Source organism: Gracilinanus agilis, chromosome 6, assembly GCF_016433145.1.
Source record: "Gracilinanus agilis isolate LMUSP501 chromosome 6, AgileGrace, whole genome shotgun sequence".
Taxonomy (NCBI): Eukaryota; Metazoa; Chordata; class Mammalia; order Didelphimorphia; family Didelphidae; genus Gracilinanus; species Gracilinanus agilis.
The window spans coordinates 175,965,776-175,982,427 of NC_058135.1; the positions used below are offsets into that span (position 1 = coordinate 175,965,776).

The 16,652-nt window shown below is 34.4% G+C and overlaps 1 protein-coding gene across 1 annotated transcript in view; it reads left to right on the plus strand.

The window, feature by feature from the left end:
- The window catches only part of PDS5A (PDS5 cohesin associated factor A), a 204,231-nt gene that overhangs the window by 155,341 nt on the left and 32,238 nt on the right, over window positions 1-16,652 (plus strand). The window contains exons 19-25 of the mRNA XM_044680438.1: window positions 3,069-3,192; window positions 4,009-4,167; window positions 5,243-5,311; window positions 6,536-6,672; window positions 12,475-12,598; window positions 12,900-13,104; window positions 13,707-13,821. Of these exons, the coding sequence (XP_044536373.1) occupies window positions 3,069-3,192; window positions 4,009-4,167; window positions 5,243-5,311; window positions 6,536-6,672; window positions 12,475-12,598; window positions 12,900-13,104; window positions 13,707-13,821 (933 nt within the window). The remainder of the gene's footprint in view (window positions 1-3,068; window positions 3,193-4,008; window positions 4,168-5,242; window positions 5,312-6,535; window positions 6,673-12,474; window positions 12,599-12,899; window positions 13,105-13,706; window positions 13,822-16,652) is intronic.

A 16,652-nucleotide genomic window follows, 5' to 3' on the forward strand; every position in this document is an offset into this window, starting at 1 on the left:
TAGGCATTGATACTCTCTATCCTACCCCCTCTTTTAAACCTTACTAGAATTGTTGCTACCTCCAGAAATTCATACTTGAGTGTTTTTCATTCCCTGACCAGACTTCCTCTGTAGAATTTTGTCCATGAGTTTCTCATCCTTTATAACTTTTTTTGATGATCTGCTCTCCAAATTCTAGTATACAAATCCTGCTTTCCTGCTCCTCTCCTTAATCATTAACCTTAAAATGGAGTGATCATTCACCACCACCCCCCCAGTTCATGTATTTTTTACTTCAGCACCTAGAAAATTGTGTTTTGCTCTACTCATTCATATCTTTTTATAGTCAAAAAATTATAAGAACAGTCAATGATTTACTATAGAATATCATTTACAAAAACCTGCCTGATCTATCATAGCCCATTTCATGTCTTCATCAAGAATAACCTTGATATATATGTAGCATATCTTCATAAAGATTTTGTAGAGTTGGGAAAGTAGATCAAAAGCTTTGTATTTTGTATTTTGTATTTTTTTTTAGTCTTTTTTTCTTTATAAAAAAAAGGCTGCCATTTTGCCTAAATATTTGGTATACTTTCTCACTCTTTTCTCATAGCCTGAAATTAGGTCTCTTAGTGTCCTCAAAAATTATTCCTATCCAGCATAAACTTCCTATCTGTATACATAGAAGGAGTTAGGGGAGTTGTGGTTTGTTTTTGTTGTGTTTTTTCAAAGTTGTATTGAGGGATAAAGAAAGATCAGTAAAGAAATAGAACTATTTCTTAGGGTGCATAGAACAGTGAAGACCAATGAGAAATAGAAGGAAAGCAACTCTATTCTTATTTGGCTGGTGTTTTCTCTGGTAAGAAATATGACCTTTACGGTAGGAATAAAAGAACCACAATATCTAATAGGGAATTTGATAACCAAGATAAGAAAAGAGTCCCTTTCATTTCATCAGTTCAGGTCGCATGAACCAATTGAACTATGTCTTTCAGGCCAAAAGAAAAAGTAGGTGTGATGGGTGAGCTCTTCTCAATGGTAATCAAAAAGATCATGGACAATGAGAAAGGTTCTCTAGGAAGAAAAGGGCCATGTCCCTGTTTTAAAAAAAAAGTAATTATAATCTACAAATTAGATTGGTGAGCTTTACCTCATTTCCAACAGAATTCCGTAATGTTATATTAAAGATATGGTTAATGAACTTTGAAGAAACATTAAGAACATGCATTGGGGCAACTGAGTGGCTCAGTGGATTGAGAGCCATTCCCAGAGATGGGTCCTAGGTTCAAATCTGGCAACCCTGATCACTTAACTAAGTCATTTAACTACCTTACCACCACTCTTCTGTCTTGTAACCAATACAATACACAGTATTAATTCTTTTTGGAAGGTAAGGGTTTTAAAAAAAAGAACATGTATTGCATAAAGTTACCTTTCTTTTTCTTTTAAACTAGTGGGTTCATAGAATTATTCTAATAAACATTGCCTAAGTTTTAGCCAAGGATTTGATTAAATCTATCATGGTCTCTATAAAGCGGCTGTAGACATGTGATTTAGGCAGTAGTATAATTAAAAGATTAATAACTGGATTAATGACTAGAACCCAAAATTAGTCATTAATGATTTCATATCAATTTGCAAGGACATATCCAATAGAATGACTCCTTAACAAGTGCTTTTCCAGGGTGGGGGAAGCAGTTCACACACCGTCCCAAAAGGTCTTGTCATCTAAGGGCAATGAACCAGATGTATTAAGTAAAATTTAATAGAGATTAGCATAAAAATTATATTTAAATTCAAAGAAGTGACTTAGCATATATAAAATGGGATTCATGGCTAGTCAACCATTTTGGGGAGTTTTAATGTATAGGCTCAGCATGAGACTGCCAGTTTGATAAGAATTTACTAAGTAATTATTATGTGTTGGCATTGTCCTAGGCACTGAGAATACAAATTCAAAAAAAGAAACATGTCTCAATTCTCCGAGTGAGCTTATGTTCATATTATATGGAAGCCAAAAACTAATATATCTAGAGCTGTAGTAAAAGTGAAATACGTTTCAATCATAAAATAGATGATAGGTCCTACTGTATTCTACTTTTGCCAGAATATTTCTGCACTATTGTATTCATTCATGTGCAGCACATTTTAGAAAAGATATGAAATAGGATCCAGAATCAGACTACGAAAGTTATTAAAAAAAAAAAAAAACACCTCAAGTTACTGACATTGAAGGATTAATAGAGGGAATGGAAGATATCTATCCCAGTTAAGGGAAGACTTGAAGGGTACATGTGACAACAAATATTTGAAGACTGTCATTTTCAAAAGGCATTTAGACATTAGTCTACTTAATCTTAAAGGAGGCAGTATTTAAAATTAATGGGTAGAAGTTTCAAATATAAAAATTATACTTGATATAAACATTTAAGATGTAAATTTGTATTTTTTAAATTATTTGAAAGAATTTTAAAGTGAAAATTAAGCCCTCTGTACCATCATAAAAATGATACATCTACATGTCTTTTTCCCATTTCAGTGTTAGAGAAGAAAATCAACTCTAGTTGAATTTTTAATTTTTTGTCTTTGTTTTTTGGAGACTGTTTAGCAACTGAGAATGTGTCTAGATCAGAAATTTTTGTCTTAGAATCAATACCGTGCTTTGGATCCAAGGGAAAAGAGTGTGGTAAGGGCTAGACTAGAACAGTGGGGTTAAATGACTTGCACAGCGTCACACAGGAAGTGCCTGAGGTCATATTAGAACCCAAGACCTCCCGTCTCTAGGCCTAGCTCTCAGTCCACTGAGCCGCCTAGCTGCACCATCAGTAATTTTTAAATGAAAATTTAAAATTTAAGTTCTTAGACAGGTAGCTTGTTCATTTGATAAGAAATCTTGATAATGTCATAGTTTAAATAGGGGTGGGGGATTGTCAAAATATAGTTTGTACTCTAGAGGAAATATTGAAGTCTTAGGTCCTATAGGTATTATGCATAAAAGTTGTTAGGATAGCAAATCTAGTCAGAAGAATTACATAAAATATATAGTCTTTTACTATATTTTAAGAATATTACTTTAATTCTTGCAGCACCTTGATTCCTATTTTACATCAGAAAGCAAAGAGAGGTACTCCACACCAAGCAAAACAAGCTGTCCATTGTATCCATGCCATATTCACAAATAAAGAAGTACAGCTTGCACAGATTTTTGAGGTATGTATAGCTTAAGCAATTTTGCAGTTCTTTTATACTATGGATTGTTGACTTTTGTTGGCTTTAGAGATCTAAATTGAATCTTTGCATATTCAAGGCATAATATCCCCTCTTTTAAATATAAAATGCTGTGAAGGAACCTGTATTAAATTTAGGGTCACCATCTACTAGTTTTAGAGATGAGTTCACAGTTCCACAATGTGAATTTAGATGGCTTGGTTTGTTCTCACAATTTTGAAGGCCTGATAATGCCACCAAGAAACCATTTCCTTGGATTTCCTTACCCTTGGTATAGTTTCTTGTTGACTTCAGTAATTCAATCTGTGCTACTATAAATTGGATGCAGTTGGCTTATTGCATAGTGAGTCACTTCCTGAGGGTCAGACTTATTTAAAATACCTCCCAAGATTGTGAGCATTCCTTTAGCTATGCCACCAGGAAAACATGCCAATTATAGTAGAATAATGCCTTGGCATATTGAGGAAGGCTGGAAGGAGCAGAAGCAGTTAAGTGAAATAAGATCTCTTTCTCCACCATTTATTTTATCTTATTTCCTTTTCTTCAAACTTATTTTTCTAAAGATTTCTTTGTACCTTCACTGCATTTATTTTGTCCTTATTAAATTTTAGTGGGAAAGAACTAATTTATTTTATTCATATTCTTATTTAGTTACCAATAAGAAACTATCCTTATTAAAATAATTGTGGAAAATTTTAAAGGATTTTGGATTATTCGGTGCAGTACTAGAGTGTGTGGACATTGCACTGCAGATTGGTTAGTTTACCATTAAATTTTCATTTCTATTTTTTTTCCCAGCCTCTCAGTAGGAGTCTGAATGCTGATGTTCCGGAACAGCTTATAACCCCATTAGTTTCATTGGGCCATATTTCCATGTTAGCACCAGATCAGTTTGCTTCACCAATGAAATCTGTAGTAGCAAATTTTATCGTGAAAGATCTTCTAATGAATGACAGGGTAAGTCTGTAATCTTTTTAAAAGACTTTTTTCCTTTTTTAATTTTGACTAGATAGATAATGCCTTTTTTACAAAACAGAATCAAGTCATTGCAATTATTTCTACTACCTTGAATCATTGTATCATAATTTTAATATAGTTCATATTAGTATTATTCTTCACTTTGTTGCTTATAAAATATCTTCTGCAAATCTTTGTTGGCTATTAATCCAGAACCTATTCGTTGAGGAAGAGCAAATAAGAAAATGAGGTGAACAAATCAGAAAGTAAAGAATAAAAGTCATATCTCAAAATAATGAACTTCATTGGTCTATTCTGCTTTTCTCATAGTGCTGAAATTTTATTATACCACTTATTTTTTGAAATAAATCAACTTAAGCTTACATAATTACATTTGTAATCCTCATCGTAATAGTGGTGTCGCTGAAAGGTTTTAAAAATGAAATATTTTAAATGAAATGGTAGTTCATTATTGAAAAGTAATTATTCGATGAGCCATTTTCCTAAGTCAATAATTATTTCATAGTGTGAAAAATCACTCAAATTTATAAATCAAACTTTAGAATTTGTCAAATGGACATGTCTTTGCAGACATATTCCCTGTAATTAAGTTTGACTAATCTTTTTTTCTCTTTATTCTGAAGGAAAAACCAGGAATAGCTCACTATTTCATATTGTACTAATGCCCCAAAGTGAAGTCATTTTGATTAAAACAGGAAGGATTTTTTCCCCCCTGAAAATTTGAGGTGGGACCAAATGAAAGAATTACAATGTAGGAAGACAGAAATAAGACTTGGATCTCCTCAGCCTGAGGATATCCTTATCCCAAGCAATTTGGGATTGTTGACTTATTTTAGTTATACCTAACACTGTTCCTGAGTGAGGACATAGGAGCAAGGAAGTCACCGGACTTTCTGGTGTACTATTTACTACCTCAATCCACAAATTAGAGTTCCAAAACTTCAGGAATAAAAACACCTTTTTAGTGTTCTAACTTTTTATACCAAAAGGAGCACGCTAAAGCAAAGCATTAGAAAATGATTCTTCTGAAATAAATTTATTCAAGTATCTACAGTCAACAGGTGAGAAGAATGGAAAATTATGGTCTCCAGATGAAGAAGTTTCCCCAGAAGTACTAGCCAAAGTAAGCTTTTTTGTATTTCTACTGGCCTTTATCATAAATCAGTTCTTATTCCCTGGTGCCCATTTTGACTCATTATAGAAGCATTTTCCGTGAAAGATTTCATTTTTATACAGACGACAAACTCTGAATGCTTAGTAACTTTATCTTTTTAATTTTCTTATGGTATCCAAGATTATTTTTGCTATGTGTCATCTTCCTTACTGTGGAATTTGTTCTTTTGCTTATTGTTTTCTTTCCCAATGATATGTGCCACCTTCTGGCATTATAGACAATTCCTCTGCACAGTTTTTTCCTTGCAGAAAGGATCACTGTAAAATCACAAAAGGACATCGAGACAAACATCATTTAAGTTTTAATAGCCTCAAACTGCACTGAGACACCTCATATTTGTGTGTCCTTCTGTGTCTTTCCCTTTTCCTTACCACTCCTTACCTCCCCAACCCTTAAAGAAGTGAATACTAGTGAAAGAGATGAATGCTTTGGAATTGTTTTTGGATTTAGAGTGCATGTTCTTTTCTGATAATCTGTTCCAATGTGCATAGCTGCACACTTTCAGTTCCTTCAGGCAGATCCTTGATGAAATACAAAACAGTATTGAGTCCAGTAATACCCCTTAAGACATTCAATACATTAATTTTGGGGTTGATGTTGAGCCATTGATAACTATTGTTTGTCTTCATCTTTCTTGCAAATGAAGACATTACCCACCTACCTACCTCATCCAGGTTAAGTAACTTCTTGGTCACCTTCTTTCTGAGGTAGTAGAATAAAATATATATTTTTCTTTATAACCTGCCTTAGTCTCACTCCTAGGTAAGAGATCCTCTAGTGTGGCACTTTTAAAATTTCCTCCTCTTTTATTATATATGTGTTGTTAATGCTTTGGAGGTTGGATTTTTATTCTTTAAACATCACATATTTCTGTGTTGTAAACTTCAAGATTTTAAACCTCCTTTGTAACAAAGCAAATGATTTCAATGAAAATTGACTCTGACATTGTATGCAGCATACTTTAGCTCTTTCTTTTCATACAGTTTGAAAACAATAGATGTCTGCCAGAAAACCCATGGATTGGGTGCTGGTTTGTGGAAAACCATGTTGTAAAGGACTAACAAAGAAGTTCCCACAACTGAAGCGACAATAACAAAAATGGACTCTTGAGTATTTATCCATAATGACTCTTTTTATGTTGGCAGTATTTTGTAGCTTGTTCATGTTTTATAGGTTCAAGCAATTAAGCTTCTTGTGAGATGGCTATTAGGGATGAAAAACAACCAGTCCAAGTCTGCCAATTCAACCCTTCGGTTATTATCAGCAATGTTGGTTAGTGAAGGGGATCTGACAGAACAAAAGAGAATCAGGTGAGGATTTTTTCTCATTTCCACTTTGTGGTATACCTTCAAAAACTACCCAGTTTAGTTATTAATTTAGAAAATAAGTTGTAGAATAAATTTCCTATTTAGAACATGGAAAAGAATAAAAAGAAGATTTTATTATGTTTGTTAATAAATTCTACATTGACCACTACATATGATAAAATTCTTTTAATCTAATTTATCAATGGAATAAATTGTCCTAATTGCGAAAAATATCCCTCAGTCTTTGTCTCACTATTTAATGTGACTATATATGTATGTAAATTGAAATTCACTGATGTACACATGTGAAAGAGCTAGCTTTATAGATTACTCAAAATATGTGAAAAACAAAAGAAAAACCTCGGCCAATTTGATACAGTACCAGCGGGTCAAAAATATCAAGGGAGATAAAGAACAAAAGTAAGAAAGAAGGGGAATGATCTAGCCAAACCTAAAATTATATGATATAATAACCATTTTGATGGTGATAGATTATAAAGTAGTAAAGTAGAATCTTGGAATAAATTTGGTCAGCAGTATTTAGAACATAAAACATGTAGTAGTTTAATGTTGAGCAAAGTTAAGAATGCAAATCACCGGATAAAGAACTTATTATTCAACAAAACTGTTAAGAAAATTGGGTTGTAGCAGTTTGGTGGGAAATTGTAATAGACCAACATATAAGACAACAATAGATTCCAAATATATCCATATTTTTAAAAAATGTTTTAGAGTATTAGAGAAATAAGAGAAGGATATGTTTTTTAAAATTATGAATGAGAACAGTTTTAATCAGCTGTTGGATATAGAAATAAAATAACATTTAAAATGATTCTATTATTTATTATTTTATGATTCTATCATTGGTATAAAACTCTTTTTTAAAAGAACTCTTGGTATAAAACCATCTTGCCCATGACTTATTAATAATTAAGCATTTACATAGTGCTTTAAGGATCTCCTTCAATCCTTACAACCTGATGGCTCATAATTGTTATACTTACTCAAGCTTACAGTTAGGAACCATCTTGTATAGATTTTAATACTAAAAGGCTTATAATTTATGAATCCCTCAGAGGACCAAGCTGCATCAATACTGGACTTTAAAAAATATATTTATAAAGGAACAAAATAGAGATTAGAGGAAAATCTTTATTTCAAAGTAAAATTTTCATGACATTTTTACATCAACTGAAGTACATAACCTAGTTGTCTGAGGTGGACAGTTTAAATGGTTCCTAGGCTCACATAGATAGCAAGTTTCAAATGCAGGACTTGATCTTCTGGCTCAAAGTCCCAGACTTTTTTTCCTGCTATGCTACACTTATACTTATTAACAGTTAGAAAATAATTATATTAAATAAATGCTATGTAAGTAATTAAAATTAGAATTTGCAACTCAATTTTTAGATTGTTATATATCTAGTTATAAAAAATATTTTAGAGACAGGGAATACATAGTATAGTTTTATTACTCGCGATCAGAAGTTTTAGTTTTCTAAATTCTAGCACTATCCAACTTATTTTCTTGACTCTATCCACTTATATTTACTGAGAATCTCAAATGCCATATTGAGAACATGATGGCAGAGAACTATGATGGTGAACTTATGACACACATGCCATAAAGGGCAGGTAAAGTCCTCTATGTGGGCATGCCTGCAGTTGCCCACCAGAGTTCCTTACTAGAAAGCCAGAGGGACCTGGGGCAGAGCTGTTCCCCCTCCTCCCACATCCTCCCAAAACATCTGAGGACATTCCTCACTTCTCCCACCCTTCTGCTCAACAGCCAATGGGAGTGCTTCCTTCCTCCCCTATCTGAGGTAAGTGGGAGTGGGGGCCTGGCACTCTGTCTATAAAATGTTCACCATCACTGGCATAGAGCATTCCAGCACCCAGAAATGGAATGGGAGGGAAGAGAGAAATTTTCTTTTCTCTTTAACCATAATAAGCATGTAGATAATAAGCACATAATAAGTTTCAGGTCCTACCTACCCTGAAAGAGCTCACACTTTATTCTATGGAAATAAAGTATATATGCATAATCTGTTTTTTTATACCTGAAGTCAGTATATTGGAGTTTGGGGGAATTTTTTTTTTTCATTTTGATCATTTCTTCCTTTGCAATTATATTCCATTACATTTTCTTTTATAAAATACCTCTTAATCCATTCCATCCTCCTATCCTTTCAGCAAGAAATTTCATTTCATACTTTAATGACAAAATATTGACCTTTCGCCCAAATCTTTGTATGGCCCCAAACCTCTTGACATTAATTCCCCCTTATCTCCTTCATTACTACCATCTCTTAATGAAATTTTTCTTACCCAAACCCCTTTATTTGTGTTCATTTCTCTTTCTATAGATTTTCCCACACTATCACTCCATTGTCTCTAATCTGTAATCTTGGCCTCCTAGGAATTCACTGGCTTCTTTTCCACTGCTACAAATATGCTTTTTACCCCAAAACTTATATCCTAGAACTCTTGCCACAAAAGCTTGGGTCCAATATCTCCTCTTTTTACAGCCAAACTGTGATAAAATCAAGCTATAGTCATCAGCTTTGCTTCTTCTCTTCCTTTGAAATCTTGCTACCAATTTCATCAGTTAAATTGCTCTCTCCACTGTCTCTACAGTCATCAGTGTTGCCTTAATTGTCAAATCTGTAAGTCTGTTTTCTTTTAAATCCTTTCTTTCTGTCTTAGAATCAATGCTAATACAATAGGGGTTAAGTAACTTGCTCAGGTCACATAGCTAAGAAGTATCTGAGGTCAAATTTGAACCCAGGGTCTCCAGGCCTGGTTCTTCATCTTCATAGCCACCTACCTGCCCGTTAGTCTGTTTTCATTCCTCATCTTTCCTTCACAGCATCTGATACTGCTTACTACCTTTTTCTCCTAAATACTCTTTCCTACAGATATTCATGACAGTTCCTTCTTGGTTTTCTTCCTACCTGTCTAACATTACCTTAGTCTCTTACTGAAAGCATCTTCATACTCTAAAGCTGTTTCTTACCTTTCTCTTCCTGTTCTTGCTTTATTGATGACCTCAATAACTACCTTGTATTTCTTACTATCCTCTTTTGCTACTGACTTTCAGATATATAGATCCACCCCATTATTACCCGTTGTTCACTAGACTCTTAAAACTGTATGTCCCAGAAATTTATCCAACTAAACATCTAATTTCCAGCCATCTCATTCTTATCTTTGCAGTCAAGGTCAATTCTTCAGTCTCCTTCACACATATCCAACTATTTACCAAGTATTGATTCTACCTCCACAGCCTCTCACAATCTTCCCTCAATCCCCTGGCACATCACAATCATATTAGGTCAGTACCTTATTACATGTATTTCTGCAAAAAGATCATCTCAACTGGTTTCCTTGCTTCAAGGCTTTCTCATTCAGTCCCATCTTCTGCCTAGCTGCCCAACTGACCTTCCTACTCCATTACTCCAATACTACTTCCAATACTCATTATATTACCTCTAATATCAAATACAAATTCAGCTCCTTCTTTTGCCATTAAAGCTTTAAGCAGCCTTGCTCCAGCCTCTATTAAATCTCAGTTTTATAGGGAGCAACTGGGTAGCTCAGTGGATTGAGAGCCAGGCATAGAGATGGGAGGTCCTAGGTTCAAATCTGACCTCAGACACTTCCCAGCTATGTGACCCTGGGCAAGTCACTTGACCCCCATTGCCTAGCCCTTACCACTCTTTTGCCTTGGAGCCAATACACAGTATTGACTCCAAGAGGGAAGGTAAGGGTTTAAAAAAATCTCATTAATATAGATAAGGGGTCAGCAACATATGGCTCTCGAGCTATATCTGGCTGCACCTCCTGACCTGCCAGTCCAGGCAGAGCCCCAGGATGTGCCCTAGGGGCCCTTCAGCCCTGGCCCTATATTCCAGCTCCTTCTGCTTCCATCCTCCTCCTTCCACTGGCGTTTATGGCTCTCACGGCCAAAAAGGTTGCCGACCATTGATATAGATGGTCCCTCTACCTCTGAGATCATAACCTTTCCATGTGATTATCATCCACAAGGGATAAAATCAATTGACTGAAGAGCTATTTTTGCATCTTTTGATAGCTTGAGGCTATCACTGTAGCCCTTGCCCTTGCTCACAGAAAACAGATACATAATCACTCTGAAAAGTTCAGGTTAACAGTCTATATAGAAAAGCAAAATGTCTTTTTTCCTGATTGAAATTCACTTAGAAGGATAGTACATTAAAATAGGCCATTAGTATACATTTTTTTGTAGCAACTACAGATAACATTGACCTGGCCCCCAAATTGAGCTGGAGAAAAATCACTGGGTAGAGTGTTTTCATATTTAATGATCCTAAGCTGTTCTTGAAACAGATTGCCATCTTTTTTTTAGCACTAAAGTTCTCCTGATGCCTCCTCATAGAGTAGAGTGGACCTTGAGTCTCAAGGGATATACCAAAAAAGCACAGGCTCTTAAGGTATACCATGCTGGCAGGGTTTTAAGTATGGTTTTAGTAAGAAATTGGTGCAAATTCCATAATACCAACTTCTCCATGTGGGGATGCTAATGGCAAATCTCCAGCCTTGTCTCATTAATGCTCCATGGCTGAGAATCCTAAACACTACATCATTTAAAGAAGCAAAATTACTGAGATGTAAAGAGAATGTAGATATCATCAATAAATAATTTGCAACCTAAGTATATCATTATAGTGATGGCAGGTGTTCAAAGAGTTGAAAAGAAGACTCTCTAACAAATGTATGAAATGGAAGTGAGCCGTGTATGTATTAAGAGCTAGATATGATAAATTTATCTACTGCACTGGCCACCATGTAATAATAAAAAGACAAGGGCAAAACTTCCAATGGGTGAGTCAGGTGGCTCTTTTATAGATAATTATGGGAAGCCATTGGCAAAAGTCCCCTATGAGAAAGTATAGCTATGATGAAATCTGCTTTTATAATTACCTCAGCAAGATTGTTGATCCATTTACATTTTAAAGGTAGAAAACATCAAACCTCATATGGTGCTGCTCTTTGCTATTTATTTATCTGCCATTTTCTGCAGAAATTGAGTACCATAGAATAAGGCATTCGTTCCTTCCTATTGAGGAACTAACAATGTCATGTAAAAGATACAACAAATGTGGCTAGTATAGTAACAATAAGGCATACTGTCCCATGCCCATGAAAAATAAACATTTAACCCAGTTTATTGATATATCAATATGTATGAAGAATTGATACAGAAAATGCTGAAAGACAGGAGAAGATAGTTATATAAAAGGTAAATTGGAGACTTTGGGAAGTAATCCCTTTTTTTGCAAAGTTAGATGTTATTCTAGCAGAAGGGTTCATTCATTAAGACAAAAAAATGGATATTAAAAAATCTATCATTTTGAATGTATTTATCTAAAACAGACGTACTTGGTTAGAGCAGAATATCCAAGCCAACATAACTAGAAATGAAGTTGGGGGGCAGCTATATAGCTCAGTGGATTGAGTGGGAAGTCCTTGATTCAATTCTGGCCTCAGATACTTCCTATATGTGTGACCCTGGGCAAGTCATTCAACCCTCAATGCTGAGCCCTTACCACTCTTCTGCCTTGGAATCAATACACAGTAAGGGTTTAAAAATAAAATGAAGTTGGTAACAAGTATCAACTAAAGCAAACCCATAATATCTTGTGGCAATATCATTGGATAAATAGCACCCAAGTTATTTTACAATAGACATTTTCCACAAGGAGAAATGCTTTAAAAAAAAAGATAGTTTTCTTATTTCTTTTTTTGTTCTTTATTCATTTATAGTAAATCTGATATGTCTCGTTTGCGACTGGCTGCTGGTAGTGCCATAATGAAGCTTGCTCAGGAGCCTTGTTACCATGAAATTATTACACCAGAACAGTTCCAGCTCTGTGCACTTGTTATTAATGTAAGTAACAATGCAGTACTAGTGTTAAGAAATAAAATTACACAACTGAGTTGGAATGTATTACAAAACCTGAATCCTTTATCAGACATTTCTGCAAATAGCTGAAAATTATACATCTATAAGAAATTATATTTTTCATTCAGTAAGCAAGCACATGAGTTATTTAAAGCTAATTTATAATAATTGATCATTTTAACTATAAGAGAATTTTTTTTTCAGCATACAGTTAGTATTTCATCCTAGTTTGTTTTCTAATATGTAATTTTTTTGTTTGTTTTGGTTCGGTTTTCTGCTGCTATAGGATGAGTGCTACCAAGTGAGGCAGATATTCGCTCAAAAACTGCATAAGGCACTTGTGAAGTTACTACTCCCATTGGAGTATATGGCAATCTTTGCACTGTGTGCCAAAGATCCTGTGAAAGAGAGGAGAGCCCATGCTCGACAGTGTTTGCTAAAGAACATCAGCATACGAAGGGAATATATTAAACAGAATCCCATGGCTACTGGTTAGTAGTGGCGCTGAAGTTATCATATGCCTAAGGCTTTTTTTCAACATTTTGAAAATATTAAACTGTATTCTCTTTTATCATATTTTACATTTGGGTTTTTTTTGGTACTTTAGGACTGAAATATATAAATATGTCTTATCAATTTGACAGCATCTAAGAGGAGAAATTTATCTCACAATGTACTTCAGTATTTTCTCAAAATATGACCTAATTTTTAAAACTATACTTAATCCTCCCTGGAAATAACTGAAATTCTGGCTACTAAATCTTAATTTAAACAACACTCTGTGTGTGTATATGTATGTGCTTACATAGCTTTATTCATTTTCTTTTTGTATAAATAATATGGGTAATGCTTGAAGTACAGGACCCATCTCTTTTTCCATAGCTTTCCTACTTACCTACTTTTTGACCCTCAAAAAATCTATGGGTAAAGGGTATTCATTTCCTTCTCTAGAAGATGGAAATAATATCTTCCCATAATATACCTCTTCACATATTATCATACCCAATTTGAAAATGAATATGAAATGCTTAGGACTCCAAAGAAAGAAGAATATATAAAAACAGTTTTTATAGTTTTATTATTTTCATTCTAGAAAAGCTATTATCCCTGCTGCCTGAATATGTAGTTCCATATATGATTCACTTGCTGGCACATGACCCAGATTTTACAAAACCTCAAGATGTTGATCAACTTCGTGATATCAAAGAGTAAGTGTTATTCTCTTCAAGAATTCTAGGTTTTGTTTTGCTTTTCAATCTGTCCTCACAAAGGTGTGACAAGGGTTCCAAAGGGTTCCTTGCTATTTTTCCAAAGTCTTTTTGTACTTTTGTTTATTTACCTAGGGTATTGAAACCTTTAAAAGTTTAATCACTTTATTCAAAATAGTGGTTAATTGAAAGTAGTTGTCACTCTCTGCCAACTAGCTTCCTTATTTTTAAAAAATTAAAATAATTTCCCAATTTTATGCAAATTAGGGTTATGGTGGTGATCAATTGAGAACTTACATAAAGCACTTTGAAGTTTTTAAAGAGCTATATACATGCTAGCTATTATTATCATAATTTTTTTTTTCATTTTGTGTTGGAGTTTTAACTTCCTTTTCATGGAGACATTGTAAGCAGCCTTGTCTACCCTACAGCAGAGGGCTGGAGAAAAAAGATATCATGTGAATTTATAAAATTACTGGATACTTCAGTAAAGTTTTTGCCATCTGCTGTCACTGCTAACTGAAATGTCTAGTACTGACTAGTTCATGCTATATTTAAACTCTTACAGTCAACAAATATTTGACATAAATATTACCAGGAATACTCTGCACCCTTTAAACATGCCATCCCTTCTAACATTGCCATTTCTATTACATTTCCACTATCTTCCCTGAGTCAGTAATTCCATTCCACAAACATTTCCCATGCCAAGTTATGTATAAAGAATTGTGCTAGCCACTTGGGGATATAAAAATAGAGATTACTGGGCAATATTTTAAGTTTAAAGGAAATTTTTTTTTTAATAAAACCCTTACTTTCTGTCTTGGAGCCAATACTGTGTATTGGCTCCAAGGCAGAACAGTGGTAAGGGTAGGCATTGGGGATCAAGTGACTTGCCCAGGATCACATGGCTGGGAAGTATCTGAGGCCAGATTTGAACCCAGGACCTCCCATCTCTAGGCCTGGCTCCCAATACACTGAGCTACCCAGCTGCCCCTTTAAAGAAAATCAACAAAACTCATCTATACATGCAAAGAAATCTTACTGATAGTGCAGTATTATACACCTGCAATATTTTTACCTTCATTCACACCACTACCAGGCTAGCTTACGCTGTCGCTGCTCATCTAAACTGTATACATGGACACTTAGCCCAAGCTGAACATTTTCAGTGATATTCCTGTTTAGTTTCAAATTGATGTGGCAACAGGACTCTTCAGTCTAGCTCACCTTGCCTTGAAACACTCATCGTGATTCATCTTGCCCACCTCAGCCTCCAGATGTGCTCTCTCCGTGTGTCTTCCTTCTGAAACCCTTCTCATGGTCATCCCTTTCATGAAGCCCTCCTTTACCCATGGCTAGATTATCTTGTCCATTGAACCTCTGTCTGCCCCTCTGATCAGCAGATCGTAAGCACTTCCAGTTTGGGAATTATGTGCTGTTTTTTGTTTTTAAATCTCCACTAAGTAGCATAGTACCTTTTCACAAAATAAGCACTTAAATAAATATTTGACTTCTAAGTCTACTATTTGGGAAGATACTCAACATAAAATTATTAATTCCTGTATTGTGTGAGGACAGGTTAGGTGCTAGGGGAGATTTGAAAATTAGACAGTCCCTGCCTTTATGAAATGTGTAGTCTACAAGGATAAAGGACACAGAAATAATTGAACATCAAGCTGTTACATGATAGTAGAGTAATAACAAAGTGCCCTGCAAGGTTAGAGGAAAGAAATGAGGGTTTTAATGCTTCTTTTGATAGGGGTTATTGGAGAAGGTTTGCTAGACAAGATGATATTTCAGCAAAGCTGGTAGGAATTCATTTGATATAGATATATAGAGAGAAGAGAATTCCAGACATAGGCAACAATGATCAAAGGAGAGGAGGTGCTTTTGAATTAGAAATAAGAATAGTGATTATAATTTATATTTAATAGGTGAGGCACAAATAAGCAATACAGATGTGTCATTTACCAGCTAGTAGTTATTATGTAATTACATGTCAGTATTTATTGAACACATGCTAGGATTTTACCACATAATCTTTCATCCTTGGGGAATCAGTTTTTAGCCAAATTGAACATTTTGATCACCAAATTCATGTTAGCTATTGTTTGAAGATTCTTTAAGAAAACTGCATTTGTGTTCTAAATTAAATTAATTTGAAAAGGCATTAATAAAATTTCAAAAGATGGGTAAATTGTTCCTACATTTAAGATGTCAGGATAAAAATTTGGCATTGTTATAGAAATTTCAAGCTATTAAAAACTAAGCTTAAGCTACTAAATTTTTAGATATTGCAGCATTGCCATGGGAAAGTATGTTGTGATCATCAGAAAATTATGATCATTGGGATATTTTAACTATATTCAACTTTTATTATTTTATTTTTTTACTTAAATTATAATCAAGCATTTATTAAGAGCCTGCTACTCTGCTAGGTGCTATAGTCTTAGAAATAACATAACTGTGGATTAAACATCCCTACTCAAAAGGATTTCACATTCTAAAGGAGAGGACAAGTATGTCTATAAATATATGCAGAATGAATACAAATTAATACAAAAGTAGTTAGCAAAGGTAATTTGAGAAGGAAAGGTCAAGTAATTTCCATGGGAAAAGGCTTCATTTAACAATTTGTGTGTGAGATACAACTTGAAGAGAGGATTTCTCCAAGGCACAAGTGAGAATAGTATCATTAATAAACTGGAGAACAGTTCATTCCAACACACAAAAATAAAAACAGCATGTGGGGAACAGTGAGGCCAGTTGAGTGAGATTGAAGAGTATGGGGGAGGATTTAATCCAATTGGGCTGGGAGCAGATTGTGA